The sequence below is a fragment of the Hetaerina americana genome, unplaced genomic scaffold, assembly GCF_022747635.1.
Source record: "Hetaerina americana unplaced genomic scaffold, ioHetAmer1.1.p SCAF_9, whole genome shotgun sequence".
Taxonomy (NCBI): Eukaryota; Metazoa; Arthropoda; class Insecta; order Odonata; family Calopterygidae; genus Hetaerina; species Hetaerina americana.
Window position 1 is genome coordinate 109,826 of NW_027287538.1, and position 23,418 is coordinate 133,243.

At 39.6% G+C, this 23,418-nt stretch overlaps 1 protein-coding gene across 1 annotated transcript in view; it reads right to left on the reverse strand.

Annotated features, from left to right (window-relative positions):
* The window catches only part of LOC139699002 (rho guanine nucleotide exchange factor 7-like), a 116,968-nt gene that overhangs the window by 72,508 nt on the left and 21,042 nt on the right, over positions 1-23,418 (reverse strand). The window contains exons 5-7 of the mRNA XM_071597997.1: positions 21,227-21,460; positions 16,784-16,982; positions 10,976-11,197 (exon numbers count right to left, since the gene is read on the reverse strand). Of these exons, the coding sequence (XP_071454098.1) occupies positions 10,976-11,197; positions 16,784-16,982; positions 21,227-21,460 (655 nt within the window). The remainder of the gene's footprint in view (positions 1-10,975; positions 11,198-16,783; positions 16,983-21,226; positions 21,461-23,418) is intronic.

Below are 23,418 nucleotides of genomic sequence, written 5' to 3' on the forward strand. Positions count from 1 at the left end.
AGGATATATGATCAGTTAAGAGGACATAATCGCATAAGTTCCTCCGAGGAAACATTTGATAGTGATGGGGGATTGGGATGCGACGGTGAGCGAAGGAAGAGATGGTGATGAGGTCGGGGACTACGGCTTAGGCATGAGGAATGACCACGTCGAGAAAGCAATTGAGTTCTGCAGGAGACAGGGGTTACACATCACCAACACTTGGTTTAGACACCACAAAAGGCGCAGGTATACATGGAAAATGCCAGGTGACTCAGAAAGGTATCAGTTAGATTATATTCTGGTTAGACACAGGTTTAGGAAGTGTGATAAATTTTCACATATTCCCAGGAGCAGGTGCGGACTTAGACCACAATTTAGTTGTTATGAAGTGAGGTGTTGGTTTCAAAAAGATAAGGCAGGGGCAGAGGGTTAGGAAATGAAATGCAGAAGCATTATATGGATTGACAAGGAAGGAGTACCAGCAGGCTGTAGAGAAAATTATGGATGATGGTAAAGCGCTGAGTTCTATCGAAGAAAAATGGGGATGCATCAAGAAAGGGATATCGAAAGCTGCAAAAGAAACTATAGGAACCGTAAATGTGAAAAAGGACAAGGAAACCATGGATCATGGATGAGATGATTACAAAGATGGATGAGAGGAGAAAATTGAAGAATGCAAACACAGAGTTAGGCAAAATGAATTTAAAAGAGTTAAATACTAAATTGAGATGGGCAACAAAGAAAGCAAAATAATCAAGGTGGAAGATGCAGTTTCAGAATATGGAATGTCTGCAGAGGAAGGCCGAAATTGGCGCGCTATACAACAAAGTTAAATAACTATCGGTAAGTAAGAACAGAAGATCTATGTTAACAGTTAGAGATAAGTTGGGCAAGATAATAATGGGCACAAAAAAGATCCAAGAGAGATGGAGGGAATAAACAGAAGCACTGTATGGTAGAAAACTTAGGCCAACAAGGTTAGACATAGAAAAGGAGCACGACGTAGAGGAAGATAGCTTAGATGTAAGCATATTCGATGATGAGATAGAAAGGGTATTAAGGGAGATGGAATCAAATAAGGCTGTGTGCGTAGAAAATGTTCCTTTGGAACTACTGATATGTTCACGAAAATGTGGGAGGTAGACTCTACATGGACTGATTTGTAGTATCTATGAGGAAGGAATCTGGCCAAAAAACTTTGTGACATTAGTGTTAGTTCCTGTTCCGAAAAAAGTAAAGGCTACATCATATGAGGATTACAGAACAATAAGTTTGATTTCCCACATAGCTTAATTTGTTCTCAAAATAATCAACAAAAGGATAGAGAGTAGGGTAAATGATTACTTAGGGAAAGATCATTTTGGGTTTAGGAAAGGGAGAGGTACGTGTGATGCCATTGCAGTAATGAGATTATTAGTTGAGAGGAATATAGAATACAACCAGGAGGTATTTGACTGTTTGGTAGATTTTGAAAAGGTGTTTGGCAGAGTGAATAGGGAAAAACTAATGAGTACAGATTACCGCGCCTTAATCCACGGTACCTCAGGAGATTTTAACATACAGGGTTCAGCGCTTGAATCCAGACAAATGAAACTTTAGTTCAAAAGCAAAATTATTAAAAAAATACAAATGAAAATGAAAAACCTTTTACATACAAGTAGTGGAAACTGTCAAGGATAATATTACTTGATGTAACCCCCTTTAGCTGCAATGACCACCTCCAATCTTGTCCTGAATCAATCGCACGCACTCTTTAGGACAGCTGCTATGCTGCAGTGTGAATGCTGCTATGATAGCGGTGTGTAGAGATGCAACATAAAGGTGGCTCGTCTTATTGGCAACTCTTTCGACTACGCTCCTAACAGAATAGTCGGGGAGGTTCAAGTCTGGGCTATTTGAGGGCCAGAACTCCTTTGACGAGAACATGTCAATAATGTTGTTTGAGAGCCAGTTTTGGACTAAATGACTCACTCGTATTAGCTGGTGAATCTGTCCTGTTGAAAGACATATTGTCTCCCTGAGGCCACAGTTAAGATCCAAGGTTTCATGACCTTCTTCAAAATTTGCATATAGAGTTCTTTTGTGATAGTTTGTTCCTTTTCAAGGAAATCTGGTGGCATGATACCACTGTCACTGGACACAACACCTAGGACGTGAACACTAGCCTGAAATTTTGTTTAAGCAACAATCGGGACGCCCTTGGGATTGTGGGTTAGCCAGTGATCATTTCTCTGGTTGATCTTCGTGTCAACAGTAAAATTTTTTCATCAGAAAAGAATTTGATTCGCCCCACAGCATCATTTTTTGGAGAACACAATAGCAGGTAGCAGCGAGCAATCCACTTTGTTTAGGCAGCTTCAGACAGCATTTGTCACACCTTTATTGCGTACGACTTGTATGTTTATTGTATACGACTCGTATCGTAGGTCCTCCTCTGCCTTCCGATGCATCGTTCCCTTGTTTACATTAATTCTGACACCAATATCCTCAGCGATCGCCCCAGGTCCTCTGAAATCAGCGCCTTCTGGATGACAGCCGCAGTTTGTGACACGCGTTTCCTTGAATGAGGTTTCCTTGCCAGGTCAGCAAAACCTTCCCTTAGACTTCTCCAAAGCATTACACTTAGCCACAATAACGTAAACAGTTGATCTGGGGCAACCAAAGAATCGAACTATTTCATTGGACGAACGCCCAGCACGAACACTCCCATTAATAGAGGCTCTTCGATTGTAGTCTGTACTTGTACATAGAATCTTGGCCATTGTTAGGTCATGACTGTTTACTAGATACTTATGGCTTTCAAGAACGATAATCACGACCTCCAGTGGAACTACAATACAGTGGGAAATTCAAATAGAAATTGTCCGGAGATAACCGCTGCATCCTGTACATTGCAGAAAATAGGAATAGACTGGAGGGACAGGAGGCTAATCCACAACCTGCAGACATCTCACACTGCTCAGGTGCAAGTGGGGAACAGGGAGTCCGGATGGGCAGAGTTAGGAAGAGGTGTAAGCCCGGGTTGCCCATTATCACCGTTGCTGTTCAACGCATACATATGTGGCAGAAATGGTTAAAGAGACATGGGGAGAACTGGAGGCAGGAATGAAAGTGGGCGGGGAATTCGTAAAATCAGTTAGGTTTGCTGATGACCAAGCTTTAGTTTGTCAGTCAGCCAAGGGTTTGCAAGCCTTGCGGAGTGAATTCAAAATTCAGTACGACAGGTATGGGATGAGAATCAACATTAATAAAACAAAGGTTATGCGATTTTCCACAAAGAAAAAGGATAAGCTAAACATTACAATAGGAGGGTAACAATAGATCAGGTAGAACAGTTTACGTGTCCTAAATGTGTTTTAGACCAACACAGTCAAGGCAATAGGGACACAAGGAGAAAATATCGCTAGGCAGAGGCTTTCACAAGGAGGAAGGAGTTGATGACAGGGACGTTGAGAAAGGATATTTAGAAAAGACTCGTAAAAACTTTGATAAGGAGCGTAGCTATGTACAGCGCGGAAACGTGGCCATTGAAGTGGGATAATAGGATGTGTAGATTGGAGGCTCTTGAAATGTGGGTGTGGAGAAGAATGGAGAAGGTGAAATGGACAGAGAAGAAAACAAATGAGGAAGTACTTGGGATGGTGGGCGAAGAGAGCGGCTCGTTGGGAGAAATCCTATGGAGGCAGGAAAAATAGATGAAGGGCATATTGATTGGCAGTGGGATGTTGAAGACTGTAATTGAGGGGAGAATGTTAGGCAAACGAGGAATGGTCAGGAACAGGAGAGGGACGTTGGGCGGGAGAGGGAGGAAGAAAGTACACAGAGATGAAGAAGGATTTGATGTAGAGTAGGATGATGGATTGTGTTTTGAAAGGTGTCACAAAATATTTCATTTGTAGTTGCGCCCATCCAAAACCAACCTTAACCGGTAGATTACCTTACAATAAATAAAATATGGCTGAATGCAGGCCAGCAATATAGATCTAAAATAGGAGGGCCCCAAAATTGACCCCTCTGGCCTCTATATATACAATATTGACCTCTGGGTATGCAGATACTTTTGTACATACCATCCCATTTGCTAATAAAATTTATTTAATTTTAAATTTGAAAATAAAACTTGCATATTGTGACATCGTCTACACAATTTTCTAGGCATGATTCTATCCAGAGATAGGGCAGTTCTCTTATTCCATGCCTCCCTCCCTTAAATTTGCTAAGGAGTAATTGATGATCATGAGAGTCAAAAGCTTTACCAAGACCTATGAATAAGCTAATGGTTTCCTTTTTTGCAGCACATGTCAGGATGGAAGTAATAGCCTCAAGAGAGAGAGGCTGAAATGGTTTAACTATTTACTATGAATCCATGCCATTAAAGAAACTGCACATTTTTTCCTTATGGGAATTTGGAAAACAGATTGTATTGCTAATGGCTTATAGTTTTTAGAATCATGCTGGCTTTCCTTACTTTGAAAGAAGGGATGCTTTTAAAGCACTCAAGGAGGGGCTGGGTGGATACCACAGCAAAGGATTGGTTGATCAGAGGAAGCAGAGGGACGCAACCAAAGAGCCTGAGCTGCCATCTCACGCAGGGCTACGGTCAGTACATTGCTCACAGCACTATTATACGTAGGCAGTTCCTCCTCTGAAGAGGGGTATAAGAAGAAAGATTTGTAGTCGTTTCTATAATCATTGTTGTCGAGGTGGGTCAAGAAATTTTAAAAATTGGGAATAGTTGCTATATCCTTGAAACAATAAAGACGTGTAAGTAATATCAGAGAATACAATACCATGATGGTCAAGTGATGATAAGAGAGATTGAGGGGAGAATTATGCTTAAGAGCTGTTAATGATTCTCCAAGATTATTTGGAAATGTTTTCTAATTTGATTAGATGATTCTATTGTTGCTGTAAGTATGTTTTGGGTTTGCCAACATCTTATGGTACCCTTTTTTACTAGCTTAGTACTCTTCAATCAAGTTCTGATCATGGTTGATCATAATTTTTGCAGCCATTTCTCTCAGAAAAGCTGTTATCCAGAATTTGGGTTTGTGACCCAATTGTTCTTGATTTTTTGTTCGCCCCCACATCCTACGTTCTCAAGGAAGACTACATTAACTTGATCCAGAAATGTGTTGTAAAATTCCTAGAAGCATTCCACATTGCTATACTGTTTGCATGAAAAGTATCCGGAAAAGCATACAAAAAATAGATTTATTTCAGATAATGCCACAATGCCTCAAAATTCTTCCAAGTATATCCCTTGAGCATAGATGTACTTTTGGCAGACCAGCTTTTCCGCGACTCAAAGGCTCCCTGATAGGCGATAGGGTCTAAAGGTTATGCATTCAGGCTTCTTAGATGGCACTCAAAGAGTCCCATGGTGGTGTCCTTTGAGGGAGGATTTCACTTTTGGGAATAGGAATAATAGTCTAGTGATGGCAAGTCAGGACTGTAAAGGGGTTGAGGAATCACCACGATGCTGTTGCGGGTCTTTGCAAGCAGACACTCGACTGCCCTTGGCTGTCCGTCAAAACCTTTGGGATGGGTTTAGCACAAATTTTGTGCATTGCCATATTTTCAGTGATAATTAATAATGCACTGTCATCTTATCAATGCCAATGGGACAGTCTGAATTCAGCACTTGACGCACACGTTCCATGTTTTCATCAGTTCTTGAGGTCTACAACTGCCCAGCACGGGTCTCGTACTCCACTCTCTCCGAAGCATATTAGAAGAGCTTGCGCCACTATTAAAACTGCAGTCTGTGATGACCTTTCATCCTTGAACACTTGGAGAATCATTCCCAACGTCTTCATACCTGATTTCTCCAGTCCAGTATAAAATTTGATGGCGTACCACTGTTCAACCGTTCATTGCATTTTGCACTTGCGCTGAGTCACTCAACAGGGGCCCATTAAAAACATGATCTAGCCTGCACAAACACTCGCTGGCGATCGGCGCTTGGTGCGAGTTGAAGGTCAGACCCCCCACCAGCGAGCTTGCACACTGCGACACAGCGACCCATGCCAGGAAAAAATTGTTTCACTTACTTTTAATACAAACCTTGTATATCAACTATAAACATTTTCTCAATTTTCTAGTATCAAGACTTACTGCAAATTATAAATAATTTTAAATAGAGGCTCTGTTCAAGTTTGTACGGTGAATTACAAAATAGTTTCAGTTGGAAAGTGGCAAGCAAGACAGTGGTCAGATAGATGGGGAATTCATTTTTTTGTAGTAGCTGGGGGCTTGTTCAAATTAGCGATGATATGGTCACTTGACGATTTGAATTTGCTTTGATAGGAGTTGGCTCATATTTGGTAATGTGGGCATGGACACTGTTTGACATTGTTGTAAAATCAGCTTTTACAATTGATGCAATTTAGACATCAAGGTGAAGTCAACAGTTATAATGAAGGAAGTTATACAACACGAAGTGAACATTCTGTTGAGAAGGCAATTAGTCAGCTAAAGGAAATATCCAATTTTTCGCGAGGGGACTGATAAACTGATATTATGATGATTGGATACATGGTATTTCACACAGCATTTGAGGACTCTTTCATCAGTTAGGTCAACATAAACCATAAACACAGTAATCAACCCAAAGGTCGGTTTGGTAGTTGACGGTAGAAGGTACTAAGCCCTATACAGCGTGTGAAATTTACACATTAGGGTAGGGGGGCCATTGCCTTTCCCTGGGTCGGTTATGGCTTCCCAGGAAGATCTGGTATCTTAAATATCACATAACTTATGTGGATATGAGAGTAGCCAAAAGCTTGCCTGGGAATCGAACCTGGGCCCTCTGGTCAGTAGTCAAATGCTCTAACCCTGGACCACCGCTTAGGTCAACATATATGAATTAAAATCTTATTTGAAACCAAAGTTCGCTTTGCGAGGATCATGGCACTGCCATTTCTGGACAACAAATGGTAAAAGATTTTAATATATATGCAATATATACTACCTTGATCAAAAAGTTCCCGGAATAACCACCGTGTGGCGCTCCCATCGTTCCGATTTGAGTTCTGTTTTTTTTTGTTAAATTGGTACATCTGTTGTTGATATTCCCTTTAAATCTTAGTGTCATAACTTGACATTTGCAAAAGTTACATAGCCAAGAGTACATCTATCTCTGTGTGTGTTGGCGATTTTTTACAATTGCAGAAATGGATTTAAATTTGCAACAACGAACTTGTATTAAATTTTGCGTAAAAAACGGATTTAGTGGCGCACGGACGTTGGAAATGTTGGAAAAGTGTTTCGGCAACGATTCTCTAAAAAAAACGGTCGTTTACCAGTGGCACGAGCGGTTCAGAAGTGGTCGTGAGTCAATCGAAGATGATGAACGCAGTGGCAGACCATCGACATCGAAAGTCGGTGAAAAAATTGATAAAGTAAAAGAAATGTTGGTCAATAACCGCAAATTAACCATCAGAGAAATAGCGGAGGACTTGAACATTGCCTATGGATCCGCCCAAGACATTGTGGTTAATGATTTGGGTTTCCGTCGTGTAGCATGCCAAAAGACCTCAATTTCATGCAAAAAAGAGACCGTGTTGACGTCGCAAAAGACATGATTTGCGAGGCTGAATCCGATCCCACATTCATCAAAAGGATCATTACTGGAGACGAGACGTGGGTTTATGAGTACGACACGCAATCCAGACATCAGGCAAGTGAATGGCGTTCACCAAATGAGCCGAGACCAAAAAAACCACGTCGTTTTCAGTCAAAAAAGAAGGCAATGCTGACGGTTTTCATGGATTACAACGGTGTAGTGCATCATGAATTTTTGCCAGAAGGCCAGACAGTAAACAAAGAGTATTATTTGGGCGTTATGAGACGTTTGCGTGAAGCAATTCGCCGAAAGAGACCAGAAATGTGGGCAGAAAACTCGTGGATTTTGCACCATGATAACGCACCGTCGCACAGTGCTATCATTATTCGTAATTTTTTGACGAAAAATGCAACAAATACCATCCAACAGCCACCGAATTCACCTGATTTGGCTCCCTGTGACTTCTTTCTGTTCAATCGAGTTAAAAAACCATTACGGGGAACGTGTTTTAGCAGCCGAGAGGAAGTAATGGAAAAATCGCAGGAAGCACTGATGGACATACCGAAAACCGAATATAAAAAATGTTTCGAGGATTGGATCAAGCGCTGGCATAAGTGTGTTGCAGTCGATGGGGATTACTTTGAAGGGGACAATATAGATTTAGATGAATAAACTTGTATTTTTAATTTTCTGAATAAATTCCGGGAAATTTTTGATCAAGGTAGTATGTAATATATATGTAATAATATATGTAACATACATGTAACAAGATATATAATAATCAGGAATATTGACAGCATTTGTTTCATTTTTTTGCAGCCTGTGTTCACAAATACACACAATGCTTGGATTATTTTCATTAATGAGCACTTCTATTACCTTATTCTTAATAGATTAAAGTTCATAGGTATTCATTTTAATTAATTTTATGGGCAAAGTTTTGCAAGCATTGATGTTTGGTAGAATTTTCCATGCTTGACCAGGTATTACACTTCCATCAACTCAACTTAGAATTGCATGGGAGTTATGGCTTTTAGAAATTACTGTCTGGGAAAACTGATCTGGAGAGCTCTTCAGGACATGGAATCCTGTCTTTTCCCAGACAAATCTCGCACTTGTGGCAAACCAAACAAACTCCATGAACACCTTTCTCACATTCCAAGCAAACTGCTAGAGACCCGAGTCTCATTTTGCTTTGCTTTCCACCTCAGACAACACAACCTCTTTCTGGTCCAAAAATCGCTGCCATCTAGCTTTCGAACCCTCTGCTGGCTGAAATATCTAATCTCTGTATTCCTAAGCCACTCTAAGACTGCTATGCCTCAATGATACTGGATGTGAACTGAAGCCTTGCATCAATTTCATGGGATTATTCTCTTTCTGCAAGATAGTTATGCAAAGAGCAACCTTCTTCCAAAATGTGATACTATGCCTTTCATCCAGATAGCAATACACCATCATGCCAGAGGTGTCGACACTAATACTTCACAACAAATTGTTTCCACACCATTGATTCTCCATTGCATTCATGGCCTTCAAGTGCTCTTGGAGAATCTTTGGTCGTACATGTAGAAATTTCAAATGAGCAGCAAGAAATATCACACAAATGATTTTATAATTTTGTCATTGAAATTTTTCTCTTGGCTGTCATCAGTTAAGGAGGCCAGTGTAAGGACGCAAAGACCAATGAAAAGTATCTTTTACAGCACAGCTGGAAGATGGTTTTAATGTTTATTGGAAATCATTTCCAAAGGAAGATTGACCCAAAGTTAGAGTCACAGCACTTAAATGGAAATAAACACTGCTGTGGCCACCGTGAGAGAAGAGCCATGAATAACATTAAGAACACCATCAGAAATATTGAAAATTCAATTGTTTGTCATTCAAGAGTTGGCAGCAGGATAATAACCACATAGGGTATAGAACCTCTTGTGGACGGGTTTCCACCGTGAAATTATGACTCGAATGGAAATCAACCAGAAGGGTGTTCTCAAGTCTTCCTTCAAGCCCACACCAAGCAGTTTTCTTCTCTTCCCCTCTGCCAAGGAACACCTGCTTGGGAAGCATTTATCATCGTCAGAGGCGGGCATAGTCGCACAGAACATGTTTCAAGGCTCAAGGGCTGCCACCAACACCAGCTGACCAGAGTTGAATCAAAAAAGCTTGTACCACACACATATAGTACAGATTGCGCTAACCATATATATGTACCAAGTTAAATAAATAATGAGAGTAAAAAAAGTTTCTGATCATTTTTTATTGAACAGCCATCATAAACAGGCATGATTAGTTTTTAAGGCTAGTTTTTTGGAATTTGCCCTCTTAATACCAAATTATGGGCCAGGTAATCACTATAGCCTTAATCCACGAGCCATACATAATGTAATATGTAATTTATCTCTCACACTAATAGATAAAATTCTTTCTGAAAATGATATTTTTTGTATTGTTTTCAGTGGCAGTTTCTCTGATTTCAAATGAATTACCCACAGTTACCCAAGATCTCTTAGACTTAACAAGATACTCATATTGTTGTGAGCAAGTTGGCAATGCTGGGAGGCTGGCAACCATAGTGCATTAAATGTTGGCATTTCACCCAATCAACAGTGTCCACTCTTTTGAGTGTAGCTCAGTTTTTGTGCACAAGTGCTTTTTCCTAATTGTGACTATAGAAATGAATCATGCTTCCACAGATGAATAAGATGCACTTGAAATCCTTCTGAAAACAGGGAGAAGAGACTCTCAAAATGATGAACCCTCTTCAAGGAGACCACCTAGTGAAAAGAATATTGCTCCACAAGAGGATGGTGAAGTTTGGAGAGGGGAGGATGTCCATGGAGGACAATGAGCCTTTGGGCCTCATCACCTTCCCCTGCTTGAAATGACATTTCTGAGGAGAAGATAGAACCAGCCATCAAACTCAAACTATCAGCTCACAGTCAGAGAAGTTTCTAAGGTCACCAGGACCTGTGTGAAAGAGGTCACAGAAACAGACCCCATTTCTGGCAAGAGCAATCGTGGGTGCTTCATTAGGACATTCTCTCTCCCACAAAGACATCAGTGTCGAGCAGCAATTAGCCAAAATGGCCACCACCGCAATCACCATCCCTACTCAATGCATTTTACATTTCAATAAATCAAAGGAAAATAGAAATGGCGCCATATCCAGGCTCTGGGGGCCAATTAAGCACCAACGTCAGCGGTGCTACAAGAGGTAACAGAGAAACACAAGTGCTGAAGGTCGTAAAAGGTGAATGGAGATGTGTATTACGGGGGACTGCTTTGAAGGGAGCAATGTGAAATTACATTGCTTTTTCAATAAATGATTTTTACAGATGTGGCCCACAAAATTAATTGCTACACTTCGTACAATGATCAATTTCCACACAGTCGATTCACCTTCCTTTAGTTCCAATTCATTTTTACCTCGTATATGAAGGCACTCATGCGCTGGCTCGCACTGAGAATGAGAAGGGTTGAGGGGAAGAGCAGCAGGTGACGGTCGCGGTGATCGGGGCCCACGGCAACAGAGCCCATGTGAAGGATTTCACCCAGCGTGTGCAAGTCCTCTCCCTCCCAGCCGCGGATCCCGCCTCTCAGAACCTCCAGCTCCAGTTCCTTCTGACGGCGGAGGGCACAGCAACCCGACTGCACATCCAAAAATGCATTAATTTATTAATCAAAATGGCCAAATGGCTAATCTTCCAAGGGCATTTCTCTGCATCTTTAACATAGAAGTAACATCTGATTTTCATTTAAAGTGACAAAAACATCCCTGGAGCACCATTTCATTTTTATTTCACTGAGACCACAATTTTAAGACAAAAATTGACTCTTATAAGCTTATTTTTGTGGGGCCACAAACTCTGAACCAGGGTTGATCTACTACGGTCACTTGCATTCATTATCTGCTGTAGCATGACACAAAGGTACAAATATTAATAGCATATCTCATTACTGCTAATTACAATCAATTAAATAATTTATAATCTTTTATTTCTTTGGTATCATTTAATATATATGTAATAGGTCTGTAATTACATACTCATTATCTATGCCAGTCATACTTTAGAACTAAAACTTAATAACTTTGCATTAAATACAACAAACTATATGCATATTACAGTGTAATCAACCCAAAGGTCGGTTTGGTGGGTGATGGTAGAATTCACCCAGTACTAAGCCCTATACGGCGCATGAAATTCACACAACAGGGAAGGTGGGCCAGTGCCTTTCACTGTGCTGGTTATGGTTTCCCAGGAAGTGGTACCTTAAAAATCACATAGCTTATGTGGAGCTACAGGTGCCCAGAGAGGCTTAGCCAGGAATCAAACCAGGGCCCTCCAGACAGTAGTCCAACACTCTACCCCTGGACTACCGTGGCCCAGTAACAAATTACATAATATCCATTTTCTATTAATGGCCACACAGTAAAAAACTGAGTCAAAGCAATTTATTTTATACTCACCTGCTCTTTTCAATATAAACATGAAGGTAATGGAAAAGAAGAATGAGAAGGGACAGTAGCAGTAGTTAGAGCACATGGGGAATCCAAAAATTTGACTTGATTTTCAGATGAGTAAGTTGTTGGCCAGTCTGACAAGGTGTGACAACAACTGCTGAGCACATTCAAAAATCAGTATGAAGGGTATTAGACAATAATCAATGTAAGACAAACAAAGATTGCAACATTTTTGGGAAGGAAGAAGGCTAACTATATTATTATTATTATTGATATTCTACTGGCTAAGATAGGTTTCTGATGGACTATTCAACAGTAAACTTTCATTCCCTTTTTTTCTCCCAATATTTTTGTCAGTGCAAATGCAGACATAGTAGTTGGAGCAGAGAGTTGGCTCACGGGAGATAGAGCAAGCAATGAAGTTTTACTGAGCGGTTTCACAATTTACAGAAGGGACAGGCCTAATGAACTGGGTGGGAGAGTATTCATTGCTGCAAATTCACATCTCAGAAGTCAAAAATATGAATGCGACGTAAATGACATAGAAAGCGTTTGGTGCAACATTAAGAACTACGACGACAGAAGCCTATTCCTGTGCTCATGTTACAGACCCCCAGATTCAAATACAGATATTCTACTCAACTCGACAACCAAATATCCACTCCCAGCAACAAACATAGCAACAGTAAAATTATAATCGCTGGTGATATTAATCTACCATCAAATGATTGGGGCTCGCACTGCATAAGACTGCATCAGCAACTGCATATACAGCTGTTCTTGTGGAAATAAAAACTAAGTTTGTGAAAGTACACAAAGAAAAGCATAAAATACACTATTCAACAAGGTAAATTGTAACAGACTTTGAAAATATTTATTAAACAAATTACCAGAATTCAAGACAAAAACCCAAACAATCAATACAGAGAGCACTTGGAAATATTTCTTAAATATTACACATGAAGAAATGAAGATGCATATTCTATCTACAATCAGATTTTAAAAAGAGTTTAAAAAGGAGTGACGTACTTTATATGAAGATATCCAAACAGGAAGAAGAAGTACATCGTGGTAAAACAAAAAGTAACCTATAAGAAGCCTTACACTCCTTCAAACTAAAATGCTATGTGAATATCTTGTGGAATATCCAATGTTATTCTGGTTCTATATTAGAGATATACAGGGTAAATAAACTCTACAATCTTTGAGAATGGAAAAGGGCAAACTTAGAGCACATCATTGACAGTAACGTTATGAGATGTCTTGATAGTAGGTAGATACTAAGCCACATCCAGGATGGATTTCGGAAGAGCAGATCTTGTCACACCAGAACAAAATTGGCCCTTTATATTAACTATATACTTAGATCAGGAGAAAACAAACCACAAGTTGATGCAGTATTTCTGGATTTAAAAAAAAATAAATTTCTATACCAACTTAAACACAATGTTATCAATGAGAAAATAATAAATTGGATTAAAGACTTCTTGACACGTCAAAAACAAATAGTAGTCATCAATGGGTTGTGCTCAACTGAGTTAGATGTATACTCGGGCATCCCACATAAATTTGCCGTAATTAGGCCACATTTGGAATATGCTGCAAGTATTTGGCATCCTTGGGAGAAAATGCAGCTAAAAGAATTAGACAAAGTTCAGATAAAATCCGCCAGATTTGTGAAACATTTCTATGATGAGAAGAAGAGTGGGATAGGCCTTTTAGGGTAATTAGGCTGGGAGCCACTTGAGATGCAAAGAGAATAAGCGAGGCTTAGACTTTTAGAAAGTTTCAGAACAAATGAGTTCTACAATGACACCTAAGGAGTTATTATGGCCCCACACTATTTAGATAGATCAGATCACAAAGATACAATTAAGGAGATACAAATACCAATAACTATTCATAGAAGTAGTTTTTACGGGAGGTGACCGACAGCTGAGGTCATTTGTGCCATTAGGGATGGATGGGAAGAAAGGGTCGAGAGAAATGCGGCACCAGCATTAGCCCACTCTTGCCAAAAGGCACCATGGGGCCAGCAGTTTAACATCCATAAATCTCTTCCTCTCAAATTTTCCTAAACTTTAAGTAGTTCCATTGGAATGCTATCTACCCCCAAGGTCTTACTTCATTTTTAAATTTCCTTAATGCCCCTCTCGCCATCAAGTTTAAATTAAGAACTAAGGTATTCTCATTACATCATATTCTCTTTCTACAGGGTCTGTGCCAAAAATAAGCAGACCTTTTCTTGTCATCTTTTTTGGCTCAAAAGGTGCTTTCCACCACAACAATGGTGCACAACAACATAGCACCATCCCACACTGCCTTCCTCATGACCCCAAGTGCCTGGCCAAGCACAAGGTGGCAACACTGCCCTACAGTCCTAATGTGGCATCACTGTACTTCATTGGGTTCCTTGGAATGAAAAGGAGAATGAAAGGCAACCATTTTGGAACACTGGATAACATCAAAGAGGCCGTGACGAGGTGCCTGAACAACGTTCCTCTTGATGCCTTCCAGGAAGTGGACCAAGACTGGCAGAGGTGTCAGCATCAGTGTGTGGATGCATGAGGGTGCTATTTCAAGAATTTTAACAACCTGCACTTTAATCCGCAGTAAATATTTTCCCGGATTTATTCTACTTATTTTTGGGACAGACCCTGTACGTCTAAAATTGCTGTCCAAATGTATTTACCATGCAAGGTCTGTAGAAAAAACGATGAGACTGGTCTTTCTATGCACCAACTGCTAGATGGGTTACCATCAATGCAAGTCGCCTTCTAGAGTCATTTGGGAGAAGTAAAATATCACCTTGCTCGTGGCCCTATCTCCACTTTTCTCCGCACAAGTGACTCTTGTCTGGGCTCTCACAAGCTTGCTGCACAAATTCTTTCAACATTGTGAAAGATTTAGGGCAGGCAAACCATAGGGTAAATGTCAGGGAGCATGCCAATGAAATTGACACTACTATTGCATGGTGTTTCATCATTTTCAAAGAAATTCTGGGAGAGAGAGACAACGGATGTGGAGAAACAAGTCTAGGTGATTTCATCACGACAACCCACTGCCGCACACATCATTGATTGTTATTGAGTTTTTGGCCAAAAACAGCACACCAGTGGTCCCCAGCCACCTTGGTCTCTGAATCTTGCTTCAGAGGACTTTTTCCTATTTTCTAAGGACTCTACCTTGAAACTATTGGAGACATCCAACTAATTTGTACCACAGAGTTAAAGGGTATCCTGAAAGAAGCATTCCAGGCAGCATTCAAAAGCTGGAATAAACATTGGGAGAATTGTATTGGCAGCCAAGGTCTGTATTTTTAATGTGATTCGCATTATTCAAGGGTAACTAATAAAACCAAGTATTCATTATAACAGTCTCACCTTTTTTTTGAACAGATGTTGTATAGTTCTTCCATCTATTTTTTCCATCTCACTTGAATATTTCTTACTTCAATTAATAGTTTTCCTGACTTTTATTGTCAATTGTTTACATGGATTTCCACATATTTAATTACTGAAAGTGCTTTCACCTTCTCTGTAAACTTTCCATGTCCTCACGTTGCATCTGCTAGCATGCTTATTCTGATCCTCTACTTCCCCAACTCAGTTCTCATTCACCTCTTTCCACTTCAGTCCAACTAACTCTGTGCTTACATTCTTCCATTTCATTTTTGTGAGGTGAAAATCCTAGAGCCAACATTGATTTCTTCTGGAACTCTATGCTGATATTTAAGTAAATAGGTGACCAACAATGTTAGAGAGAATCTGACACCAGAGAAGACAACAGGAACAAAGTACCACCCATACTCTAGAGTCTGCTCAAGGGGGAGAAGTTGGGGGGATAGTGGGGGACCAAAGGAGACCGCCCACAGAAACCGGTGCCAAAAAATTACATAAGATCTTGATGGTGCGAGAGAGAGAACTCGATACTACTAGAGATGAAATGTTGGTCACAGGCATGCAACCATTCTGTGTACACTCAAGATCTCTACAGCAGATTGATATTCATTAGCACCTCCAAAGATGCAAGCAAGTCTAAATAGGGAGGTTTTTCAAAGCATTTCACTCTTCTTCCCAAACATTTCTGCAGTCTACCATATCGTATGCTAACGATGAAATGTAGAATATCCAAATGAACGTCTCTATATTACAATAATTAAACCTTTTCAAAGTAGGATTTAAAAATAATTAACTTTTCTATGGGGCAGTTTATTTGCTTGGAAGACGAGGGAAGAACAGGAGGCAGGAGTGCAAGTCAGCGAGGAATCCATAGAATCAATTAAAGGTGGATTGTTCAACAACTCCTTAGAAAATACAACAAATGGCACTTGAAGTATTGGAAAAGATATTCCTTTAAGTAAGTCTCACTTCCCACTGCACCAATGTTTCAGTTTCTGCTATATCCATCAGAAAGTTTCATTTCCAGAGTCAATTGAAGCAACACACTATTATTTATTTTGAAAAATGGAAAACATGCAGTTTGGTGCAGTGATTAAACACTTCTATGTAAAAGGCTTAACGCCAAAAGAGGTGAAAGCAGCATAAGATGAAGTTCATGGCACATCTGCTCCAGTGTTTGGGACTGTTTACACTTGGGTAATGAGTTTAAACGTGATTGAGCTAAAAGGAGATTATGCCTAAAAATAAAATATTCCCTAAATAATTAATTTTCCTAGGGACTCATTGAACAACCCACATAAATTCCAATGAATCGGGAAAAGCATTGATGAGAGCCAAAAATAAAAATGTGTCGTTAGGGACAACACTCACAGCCACTTCCCCATAAATGGACACAGAGCGTTGTGTGTCCCCACTGTCAGGATGGCCTTCACCCAGGTGCCTTTCCAGTTCCTGCAGCATCCCTGCATACTTATCCAACCTTCGGAAGGGTCGGCTCAGCCCAGTAGTTAGCACCAGGAGACCAGGTGGAGTAGCGCCACGGCTTTCCATGTACACACCAAGCTCATCCCTAAAAGTGTAAGTGAGCATTAAAATGTGAATTACCTGTATTATATCTGTATGTTGAGGGATTTGAATATACTCTTGCTTTGAATACTCCATTACTCAGTGCCCTTGCAGTCACTGGTAATTTGTTAAATAGCTTCTTGTTCAAGGATTGGCAGACTAGCTGTGCTTTGGACAATTTAAGGTATTCCACATTGAGTTTCAATTCATTTCTTCTGCTATAAGAATGTATATGTCCTTGCTGAAACTCTAGCAGTCCTTGTTGTAAATGTATCTATGTTGTCATTTATGCCTAACGAATTTATATCAAAATATTTGTTTCCACTAGTCACAAAACATGGTTTACAATAATCACCATAGGCTAACAGTAACTTATTGGCAAAGACCATTCCAAGAATTATAGTTCAAAAAGTGCAAATCAAGTAATCAATGACAATAATTGATAGAAAATTAGCCAGGCATGATCATGTCAACCTCACATCTAACAAGGTATACAAAGCAAAGCATCCACCAAGGTATTTCAGGCATCTAATTCCCTTTCCATTAAGGAGACGGCTGATACCAACGCTCTTGCTTTCCTACATTGATCACTGTTCTATAGTGTACTCTGATGCATCAAATGATCCAAACATGAAACTTCAGTAATGCATAAAATAAATAAAAACAAAACACAGTTGACGCTCAATTTTTCATCCAAATGGATAAATGACCATGCAAGGATAATCAAAATATGGGGAAGAGATGGTTGTAATATAAACAAATGCACACAGAAACTCTCCTTTTTCATTCTGTCTGATAAATTTAAGTTTTTTTAGAGAAAGAAGGTCCTTTTTTCTGTTTTACAGCCTTTATTATGATAGGGGGGCATTAGAGCTTTGCCAGAAGACAGAACTGTATTGAATACAAGTGAACATAGCAGAACATATTTCCCTCTGAAAGATAAACCAATCACTTAGCCAGAAGAAACAAAAATGTCTGGCGGGGATGAATTTTAAAAAAGGGTCGCTGATACAGATTCATATTCGTCATACGATGTACCAATTGACAAGATGCTGAGTGGGTGGTAATGACTCACTTTCTGCATGGTCTCCAACTATTTACATTTGCTGCTTGGATTAATGGAGAACATGGAATTTCCCACGGCTAACAAATGAATGGGAGGGAAACAATAATGTGGAAGTACGGATAGTTCAAAAATGTTTAAATCAAAACATTAAATACCATTATTTATAACTTTTGATTGTGTGAAATGAAAAACTTTTAAGAAAGCCCAGATTATTCAAACTTCCATCGAAAAAAAAGTCTATCAAAATTTCAAATGATTTAATTATCTTTGCATTGAATTTTATTAAAATTTTGAGGCACTGGCAAGAATGGATGGCCCACAAAATGGATTATCTGCACACAGATAATCGAAATTTTACTGTACTTAAAATTTTATACCGACAATAATTATTTCACATCAATTAAGAGAAATACTTAACACGAAGGACAGTCTCTGTGTGCCCCATCTAATACAAACAAAGGAAAAGGCATTTTTCACTCCTTCACATGCAACCTTCATAGCACTATTCAGGCAAGCATTAACTCTCCAAAAAATGTTTGCTTATTCAAATTCAAACATCAAAAATATATAGCTGTGAACTGCATTCATGAATTTCAAGGGATATTGATGAACTCAACCTAATTCTAGCATGGCATATTATGCCAACCTGTTTTTCTCGTGTCACTATTGTTCAATTTCATAAAAAAACCATAAAGACAGTAATCAACCCGAAGGTCAGTTTGGTCCATGACCTGCACTAGGGATTCGCTTTTGAATGCAAAGAATTGCACAATGAGTGATCTGCTCCTTCAAAATCTGTTTGGTTAATACTTTTCAATCAACCATAAACGCATGCGGTGTCTGTTTGTTCCTTTTCCAAGATGAGTTAGGAGCCCATTGGTCTAATCAATTGATTTATATATACATGTTAACATAATTCAAAGAGTTGAGTTTTGAAATATTCACCAAATTATTTGCAAACAAGTTTAATTTACAAAATAAATTTTAACAGAATCCAGGAATTGAAATGGAATATAAACAATAGCTATAAAAATTATTTTATAAGTTTATGGTCAAAACAAAATTAAAAGAAACATTTGGAATTTAATAAAAAATAACAATAACATTTATTCCTTATGATACAATGCACGACCCTGCCAAATTGAAAAAATAATTTCTGCTGCTCGAATTTAAGCTGATGAGTAAAGTTATATTGTAAACTGGAATAATGAACATTAACTTATATTCAAGCAAAATATAGTTCATATATTTGATACAATGATTTTACACATAAAGCTGTTTTGGTCTCTAGAGGGAGCATAAAATTGTTTTAATAACAGTAAACAGCAAAAGCTCATGGTATTTCAGGAGCACTGAGAGCTCATTCTGAATGTATCATTCTCAGTTTTTTAATGGCAGAATATGTTCCATTAACTTGCAATGGAATCTAGCATGCACATCGTTCTACTGTTATTCAATATTTGTTATTGTTAGTTTCTCCACAGGAGAAGCCTAGACACAATAAGGTAACGGTTGATTGGGCTAGAAAAATCCATGATGGACGTGATTGACCTTGAGAACACCATCTGCTAATCTTAGAAACAAACAGACAAAAGAGAATAGCCTCACGAGTGTGTCACATGCACTTACTGTCTTGAATAGATACCTAAAATGTATGTGAATGTACCGATTGTATGAAGAGGTCTATTGCAATAACAATGCCAATACACAAAGAAAAAGTTTTCTTAATTGATTGTTACTATAGGAGACATTGTTATGCGCTGTACATTTTAAAGTGCATAATTTGATGGCTTTTAAAGCAGCCTTAATTCTGTGCAAACCATTTTCTTTTCTAAAACTTGAAGAGGAGAGCATATTTGAGTGTCTCGATGCATAGCGGCGGCGGCATAACATTTACACTGCCAAAACTTACAGTATTTGACCACACACAAGACAGTTCTTCTTCCAAAATAATGAACTGGGGAAAAATAAACAATAGAGTGGAGAAAGTGATCATGACAAATAATCATTGCCTAATGCATGAAAACCACGGGACGTTTATCATTACAGAAAATAATCAAAATTTTACATATCACATATTAACAGTCTCCCGCTGTTGTGTAACATCAAGATTCCAATGTATATACATATTTACACAGGTTAACTCGTACATATGTACACCATAAACAATGCTTTTGACAGAGTAAACATGATAACTTTACATTTTGAAGCCATTTTGCCACAGCTAAGAATGAAGCTCACACAAATTCAGTATTACTAAGTACCATTTTTATAGGTCATGCTCATTATTTCATGGACACAATTGAAAAATGAACGTGTGATCTTATTAGAATGACTGCAATAGAAACAAAACATTCAGTACTCAAACAGTAGAGTAGGCTCAATTCCAAACGATTTATTCACTAAAAATATGGCTTCTGCAAGGCCCATGTAGCACTCAGACTCATTATTTGTTTCGCCGATGGAAAAAGTGGGAAAAATTGCAGTTGGTGCTGCAGTCACTAATGATAAAAAGGCATTTGAACAACAGTTTTGTCTGATAATGAGTAACGAGTAGATAGCACCTACTTTTAGGCAAATGTCATTTATTCCCAATCCACAATATAACAAGAAGTGATCACAGAGGGGATCAGGATGGTATGGTGGCTAACGTGCAGGCTTCCCACTGAGAGGGGCCGGGTTCGAATCCTGGACACAACAAATATTTTTCAGCGGTATCCAGATCCCTATTTGAGGTGCTTAGTGGAGAGCACTTTGGGTGAGTACGATGTCCGTTGGATGGGACGTTACACAGCGGACCCCTTGGCACCTCTCCTTAAGAGTAGGCCAATTCTGATGCCAGGTTTCTCTCCACCCTTCATCCTTCCTCATCCATCCCAAATGGTGCAAATGACCTCTGCTAGCAGTCGCCACCCATAAAAACTAAGAAGTGATCACCTATTATGTTCCAGTCAATATTGACAAACAAAGAAGCATCATCTTTTTATCCTTCGTTCTAACTCTTCTGAATAGGATATCAGTCATAGGGCCACAGAGAAAGTGATCTATCATTGCCATTGTCTATCAGAATACCTTTGACACGATACGACCCATTTATAAATCTTATTTCTACTATTGCAAGACAAGTTTCTAGTATAAGACAGCTCATGAAAAAACAACGAGTGAAAAAGATTTGCACTAGCCTGTATTTCTCAAGCAGGCACACTGCTCTTGGGTGACCCGCGCAGTAATTGGCATGGACAGTCTTAAGCAGCTGGGCGGAAGAAAGGAAGAGTCGTCCCACTCGACTCGGGGCACCTGGCTCCTGACTCTCTTCCACGCTCAGCTCGGCTTCAAGGCCACAGAGAAGCTGCTCATGAGCATCCAGCACCACGGGGAGGTTACCAACCAGATGAGCATACTCCTCAGCAGTCAGCCTGATAAGAATGAAATAAGATGCAACACAATAAGATACAATAGAATACAATTAGATGGAATAATATTTGCTGGCCCCAATGGCAGAAGGTTAATGTCCCTGCCTAGGTTCCGAATTCAATCCCCACCTGGGTGGGCTTTCCTCCACCCAGGACTTGGATGTTTGTGATGGTGCCGCATGGTTGGCGGCTGCGACATCATTGGTGGGAGCGCAGCACAGAATGAGCGAGTAGTATTCGGTTAATGAGTCTTTTATTTAACCCTTAACAAGCAATTGGGCTCAGGCACCGGGGAGTAGGGACGAGCAATGAGGGCAAGGCTGGGCATCTCTGGTGTCTCAACCGATGGGCTCAGAGGCAGAGTATCGGATGAGGAATGGTAAAAGGAATGGGACCCTGCTCCTTGCCCCTATGTGGAGCGCCTCGCTTTTTATAGCATCGCGCCTTCGGGGTGAGGGACTTCAAAGTAGCTACACAGTAGCTACATTGTAGCAACAAGGGAATTGGGTAGCAGACATTGTATTGCCTTAGTTTCCGAGAAACCCGCACTACATCACCATACATTGTCTGGTATGCTGGGGGGCACTCCTTGGGAGAGTCAACCAATAGTGGGGGTTTCCGAGAAACCCACAATACAATGGTATTTGTTGTTTTTTTTAAATGGCTGATGCTACAGCTGAAGTGCTGTTTTTAGATTAGAACTAATTAAATTAAATTTAAAAAAATTAAAATTTTTAAATGACTTAAAAAATTATTTAATTCAATTTTGAGAAAGAGGGTAATGAATCAGTGACATTTTTTCAAGTGCGAGCCGTCCCGTCCTCTTTACAATGTTTATTTAGCGCTATGCTTCTCTTATTTTATTCTTGTGCTCCCAATAGCTGTCTAAATTAATGCACAATTGCCAGGATAGTGATACACGGTACATTTATATCAATCGACACTCAGCTATGTAGAGTTCGCAATAACCATTGTTCAAATGCTTCATAAATACAGAATGCAAAATAATTAAATGGAAAAGTTGCGCAGAAGTGCTATTCCGGCCAAGGGGGGAGGGAGGGGAGTGCTAATTCACCTTGAATACTCATCGGGCACTTGGGACGGATTGATGGCTGAATTAAATACAATTCGGAGGGAAAGCTGGGCATTTCACAGAAAACAGTTTTTAACGAACAGAGAGCACCATATAATATTGGAAATGCTGGATTTGAAGGCACTGGAAAATGAGGATTGCACGCAGGACAATCCAGCATATTAATGGAACGATAAAGAATATCCACGGGGTTATATTGTGGACACAAGAGGGTATAAACACCAAATGAAAGGGGCAGGCGAGACTCAGATGAGTGCAGAATAAGCTCTCTGCCCGACAGGCCACTCGTACAACCCGTGAACACAACACGAACCTATCAAGACACACTTAAATTTAGAGCCCCGGGGGCAGCGGTGTGACATACCCCAACTGAAGGTAGCCGGTTCGATTCCCAACTAGGTGGGTTTTTCTCCACCTAGGGCTTGGGTGTCTTTAACTGTTTTGTTCAGCATACATGTTAATGGGTTAGGTGGAAGAAGGGACTATAGTCTCATTCTTGCCCCAATAAAGTCATCAAATAAATAAATAACATCAAAAGTACCTTTCGATTAGTGGAAGACCTAAACTCATTTACTGGGTCAATGGTCATGAACAATTGCTGCCTCGGAGAGATTGAAGTCCTTCCGTATTCCCAACATTTTTATGAGGCAATACCTTCCCAATCCATCCATCCACAACCAACAACCTTGCACTGACTTCAGAGGTCTTTTTAAGTTAAACCCTTACAATTTCTTTAATTTCCAATAGATTTCCATCTCATATCATCCAGTTTAAAAGGAATTGGTTACATGAGCTTTTTGAAAACAATTAATTTTTTATAGTAATAGTTCCTACATATTTTAGAATATCATAACCTGTTTTTGAATAA